Source organism: Alligator sinensis, unplaced genomic scaffold (genome assembly GCF_000455745.1).
Source record: "Alligator sinensis unplaced genomic scaffold, ASM45574v1 scaffold707_1, whole genome shotgun sequence".
NCBI lineage: Eukaryota > Metazoa > Chordata > Crocodylia > Alligatoridae > Alligator > Alligator sinensis.
In genome coordinates, this window is record NW_005842065.1 from 270304 (window position 1) to 275991 (window position 5688).

At 55.4% G+C, this 5688-nt stretch overlaps 2 protein-coding genes across 4 annotated transcripts in view; one reads left to right on the forward strand and one right to left on the reverse strand.

Moving 5' to 3' along the window:
- VAV1 (vav guanine nucleotide exchange factor 1) overlaps positions 1 to 5479 on the reverse strand; it is a 60170-nt gene extending 54691 nt beyond the window's left edge. For 2 of the 3 annotated variants that reach the window (XM_025203946.1, XM_006023343.3), the window contains exon 1: positions 4897 to 5478. In XM_025203946.1, the coding sequence (XP_025059731.1) occupies positions 4897 to 5355 (459 nt within the window). In that variant the 5' untranslated portion in view covers positions 5356 to 5478. Of the gene's footprint in view, positions 1 to 4896 lie in introns of all 3 variants that reach the window. The other variant, XM_025203945.1, reaches the window with a different exon arrangement.
- SH2D3A (SH2 domain containing 3A) overlaps positions 1 to 5688 on the forward strand; it is a 24132-nt gene that overhangs the window by 1430 nt on the left and 17014 nt on the right. The gene's annotated exons all lie outside the window — the stretch shown is intronic.

Here is a 5688-nt window from a genome sequence, read left to right on the forward strand (position 1 = left end):
CCAGCCCCAGTGCTCTCCCCTCCCCCCCACCCACACCTTGGGAGGAAATCAGCAGGGAGCAAACACCACAGGGTGAAATGCAGCCACCTCTAGAGTGCAGCCTAGCAGTTGTTCATGGCTGAGAACAATGCTGCTCCTTCCCCGCTGCTACCCAGCACTGCAGCCCCATTCCCACTGATCTCAGCCACCCTGTCCACACACAGCACCCCACTCTAGCCTATTTCCCAAACAGGATTCAGTCTAATCCAGGATAGGCCCATTGGTGACAAGTCTTCCAACATCTTCCCACAATCCCCTGCCCTGCACCCTGATAAAGCAGACAAGTTCCATTCCACCCGTCCTCACCCCCACATACATAATTCCCTGGAAGAAGCTGTTCAGCAGTGCAAAGCATCATGGGATATGCACCTCCTCCCACAACCGGGAACATGGTGAACTCATGGGTGAATGCTGTTGAAGGCTGCTGTGTTCCACCCCAGAGATGGTCTCATGTCTGCCTTGGATGACTGCTGACCAGCCAGTGAGCATAGGGTTATATCCTACCCCAGAAGTGGCCACATTTCAGTACCCTGAGTTATCCCTCACGTGGTATTGCTTTGTTCTATTGAACAGCTGTAATGTTCCACCTCAACGGTGGTCACATTTCAACCCTGGGTGATTGCTGTGCAGCTAATGAGCATCATGTTATATCCCACCCCAAAAGTGGCCTCATTTTGGCACCATGTGAGCAAACCCACATGTGGTACAGCTGTGCACTACTGTACTGAACAGCTATCATGTTCTACCCCAGAAATAGCTGCTTTCAGCCCCAGGTGACTGCTGTCCAGCCTATGAGCATGGTGTTATATCCCACCCTGAAAGTGGCTACATTGTAGCACCGTGTGAAGGATCCACTGTGGGTATTACTGGGCACTACTCAACAGCTGCTGTGGTCCACCCCAGAAGTGGCTACATTTCAGCGTTGGCTTGGCCTGACCTATTCAGTGTCACTGTGCTCTGCTGAACAGCCACCCTGCTCCACCCAAGAAGTGGTTGCATTTTAAAGGGAGATTAAACATTGTTCTGTAGTTCATCAAGCGCTTAGGACTCCTACAGGGCTCTGAGGAGTGAACTAGGCCCAGGACTCAATATTCACAGGGTGTTAGATACAATGCAGAGCATCAGGCCCAGAAGTGACACCTAAGCAGTGTCACACCCCACTGCAGTGAAAGCGTGGATGTGGCTCAGGAAGGGCAGAGAGCAACTCTGCCCAAGTGAGCGCTCCCTCTGTGAGAAAACACAGCCATCTCTGGGGTGGGATCCAGGAGGTGCTTAACAGCTACCCAATGATGGGGCACTGAAGCCAAATAGAATAGGGCTGCTTATAGTTCGAGATTCCCATTTAACAGCCATTTTTGACCTTTTGGCTCCTAACTCACTTGGGAAGCCCTAAGAACCTCAGCCATGTGCATTCCACTCCAGAAGCGGTTGCATTTCAGCACTAGGCCATTGCAGTGCAGCTAGTAAGTGTGGTGTTACCTCCCACCCCAGAAGCAGTTGCATTTCAGCCCCTGTGCTCTCTGCAGAAAAAAGGACTTTGGCACTGCTGATTATAACACCCAGGGTTACTTCCAGCCCTTGCCATGTGGGAGAGGCAAAGTGAGAGCAGCTGCCGGAAGGGGAATTGAGGAAGAAACTCAAATGCTACTGCAGCAGGAGCAGAGCCCGAGCGCGGCTCCCCGCTAGACACACATGTGCAGGGAGGCTGCTGGTGTGTTCCGTGTCACTTGGGAAAGCCCCTGCCCGTCCCCATCCCCCTGCCAAGAGTGTGTGGACAAAAAGGCTCTGAGACAACATCACAGTCAGTTCCCACTGAGTCTGATGCTCTGGGTTGAATCTAACACCCTGTGGATGTCAGGTCTGGGGCCTAGTCTGCCTCTTGGAGGCCAAGTCCTGAGCATGTGATGGGCTACAGAACAATGCTTTAATCTTTCTCTAAAATGCAGCTGCTTCTGGGGTGTAGCAGGGTGGCTGCTCAACAGAGCACAGCCACACTGAACAGGTCAGGCTGAGCCAGCACTGAAACGCAACCGTTACTGGGGTGGAACATGGTATCACAATGGATGGCTCACATGATGCTGAAATGCAGCCACTTCTGGGGTGGGATATAACACTAGGCTCACTGGCTGGACAGCAATCACCCAGGGCTGGAATGCAGCCTTTTCTGGGGCTGTTGGCTCAATAGCACATGGCTAGACCACACAAAGAATTGCTCATATAGTGCTGAAATGTGGCCACTTCTGGTGTGGGATATCACACGATGCTCATTAGCTACGCAGCAATCAGCCGGTGCTGAAATGCAACTGCTGCTGGGGGAGGGAGCGGAACACAGTGGCTCTTAAACAGCTACAAAGCCACAGTCAGGCAGCAGGTAAAGATGTTGGGGAGCAAGACTGGATTAGCAGAACCGAGACAGCCGCATTCACGTCCTCTGCTCTTTTCCGGTGACGTCCCCAGCAGCTGTGAAATATAGAAGCAGCCCCCACTGCTACTCCACATCCCAGAAGGAGCCGATGCTGCAAAGCACTGGATCTGAGTTGAGCAGTGTGGAACAAAGGGCCTGCACCAGAAGAGAAACTGAGGCAGGGGCTCTTCTGATTTACCACCCAGGTTTCAGCAGGGAAACTATCGGGGGGGGCGTGATCACTGGGGGCTTCCTCCAGAAGCTCCATGCCCACTCGCTCTGGTGTCCTGGAAGCTATTTGTATTTCTTGACCTCACTGCGCAGGGCGCTGTACAAATCCAGGCCAAAATAATGTTCCCTGCCCCCAATCCTATTACAGATGGAAGCTTGCTAGTCTCCTATCCAAGGGCTAACCAAGCCTGGCCCTGCTTAGCCTGCTCTTTGCACCTATATCTCCAGACCCCGTGGCACTCGGTGCTGTACAAAGCCAAGCCAACATGACACTCCCTGCCCCAAGTCCTCCTAATTCCATTATAAAACAGCATGGGATGGGCGAGTCTCCCATCCAAAGGCCAGCCAAGCCTGGCCCTGCTTATCTCCTTTTATTTGGAGTTCTAGACCCCATCATGCACAGCACTGTACAAAGCCAGGCCAACACTGCACTCCCTGTTCCCAAAATGCTTCCAATCCGATTATAGATGGCTGCTGGCTGGTCTCCCATCCAAGGCCCAACCAAGCCTAGCCCTGCATAGCCCTCTCTCTGTGCTTGTATTCCCAGAGAGCACTGCACTATACAAAGCCAGACCAGCACCGTGCTCACTGCTTTCAATCCATCTGTCAACCAAGACCTCACCCTCCTGGTCTGCCATCCAGGGCTCAAACACAGCCAAGCCTTGCTTAGGCAGCTCTTGGATGGGGGTATATATAGGCTGTTGCAAAGGAAACAAGTCACAGTCTTCAGCCTGGGGTTACCCTGCACCCTAAACCCAAGGCTCTGCAGGCCAAGGCTGAGAGCACCAGGCCCATTGTGTGAACAGGGGAAACTGAGGCACAGAGATGGAGACTCATCTACACCAAGGCAGCAGCAGGCCCCAGAGTCTGCAGGTGCCCAGAGGCACTCTCCACTCTGTTCCTACCAGTCACTGTCCCCATTGCTACCTGCTCGGTGCCACTGTCCCCCCTGCCACTGCTCACCAGAGCACAGTGAGTGCCCTCAGAGGGTTCACAAGCCATTTAAAGGGACAGGGCCCTATTCTTCTTTTTTAACCCTGGATTCTACTCCACTGCTGGCAGGAAACTGGAGGGGAGGGGAGCCTGGGAGCCAGGATACCTGGGTTCTCTTCCAGCCCTGGGAGGGGAACAGGGCCCAGTGGGTTAGACCAAAAGGACTGGGAGCCCAGTTCTTTCTCAGCTCTGGGAAGGCAGTGGGGCCTGTGAGGACTCCAGTAAGAATGAGGAACTGGACACCTGGGTTCCAGTGAACTCAGCCCAGCTGCCCCTCCCCCTCACCTGTACCAGCTGTTAACCCCTGAGCTACCAGGGGCCATGGCTAGTACCTGCCCCCCTCCCAAGTGCAGGCAAGCCTTGTCTGCTCCCCACCCCGCACCTTCCTGTTAACCCTGCAGCTGCTGAGTGGGGAAGCAGCCCCCGCATTAACCCCTGCACTCCCAAGTGGCTCTCACAGGCCTGTTAACCCCTTCACTGCTAGTGCTGCCTACCAAACTCCCCACACATGGCGCCTTTGTTGCCACTCAACCACCTACCAATCCCCCCACCTATACTTAACCCTTTAATTGCCAGTCATGGCATCCTAAACCCCTCATACTTCCCCCCTTCACAGCCAGCCATCACCTACTAACCCCCTTACACTATACTTGACCCTTCAGCCACTGCCTACCAAACTTCTCCCACCTAACCTGTTAGGTGCCAGTGCTGCCTGCCAACCCCCATCCCAATGCTTAACCCTTTAGCTGCCAGACAGGGCCCAAAGACTTGCCCCCAGAGGCTGTTAACCCATGAGTCACCAGCTGAGTCCCATTACCCCCTCCTCCTCCCAGTGTTAACCCCTTAGCTGCTGACAAGACCCAACCTGGTCTTCCTACCCTTACACCACATCCATTAACCCCTTAGCTGCTGGGCGGGGTCCTCCCAGGCTTCCTCCTCCCCTCAGCCACTAACCCCTTAGCTACCAGCACCCCCCATGTTAACCCCTTAGGTGCCAGTGGGAGACTCATGGTTAACCCCTTAACTGCCATCAAGGCCTCTCCCAGCCTCCCTCCCCCAGCCCCCATAGCCATTAACCCTTTAGCTGACAGCACCCCCTCTCCCAAAGTTAACCCCTCAGTTGCTGGCGGGAGATTCCCATGGTTAACCCCTTAGCTGCCAGCAGGGACCTTTCCTCCCTCTCCCCAGCCATGCCGCCCCAAACCCCTGAGCCACAGGCAGGCACTCACCTGGGACATCTGGGGCCGCAGGTTGATCTCCCGCAGATTGACAGCATGGGGTAGCAGGTTGTTGAGGAGCTGGCAAAGGAGAACACCATCCCGCAGGGCCTGGGCCAGGTCGCAGACCTGAGCCCCATCCCAGGTGACCCGGTGGTTGGGGGGCAGGACGCGGCACTGGATGAGCCAGTGGGCACACTGCTTCCACAGCTCCATGACCCTGGCCTGGGGGGGTCTCGGCACTGCTTGAGGCTGACGCTGCTGCTTCCTCCCCCAGGCGCCTCCGGCTGGGAACTGGGTGACAGCTTCCTCTTTTGCAACTGACACCAAACCACAGGGCTGGGGGAGGGAGGAGTGTGGGGGAGAAGGGCGCGAACCGGATCTGTCCCCCCCCCAGGGAAGGTTGAGGGAAATCAGATCATGACCCCAAGGAAGAGATCCCCCCCACCCCCAAGTCAGAGCAGCAAACATGCACAGGTGTATACCTAAAGACCTCCCCACCACTGCTTCACGTAAAACCAGAGATCATACATGTACATGTGTGTACTTGGGACAGACACCTCCCGCTGCATAGGGGTAGCATGCCTGACTATATATGTACCTGGGGAAAGCACCCCGCAATGCTCAGAGTAAAGCAGAGGTCACACATGCACACACATGTACTAGGCACAGGGACACACATCCATGTACTGCCTGGGGTAAAGACCAGGGGACACCAGGCACTGTACAGACCCCCCAGACTGAAATCTGGGAGTGCCAGGAACTCCCCCCCCCCCCCCCCCCCCCACGCGCAGCGCGGCGCGC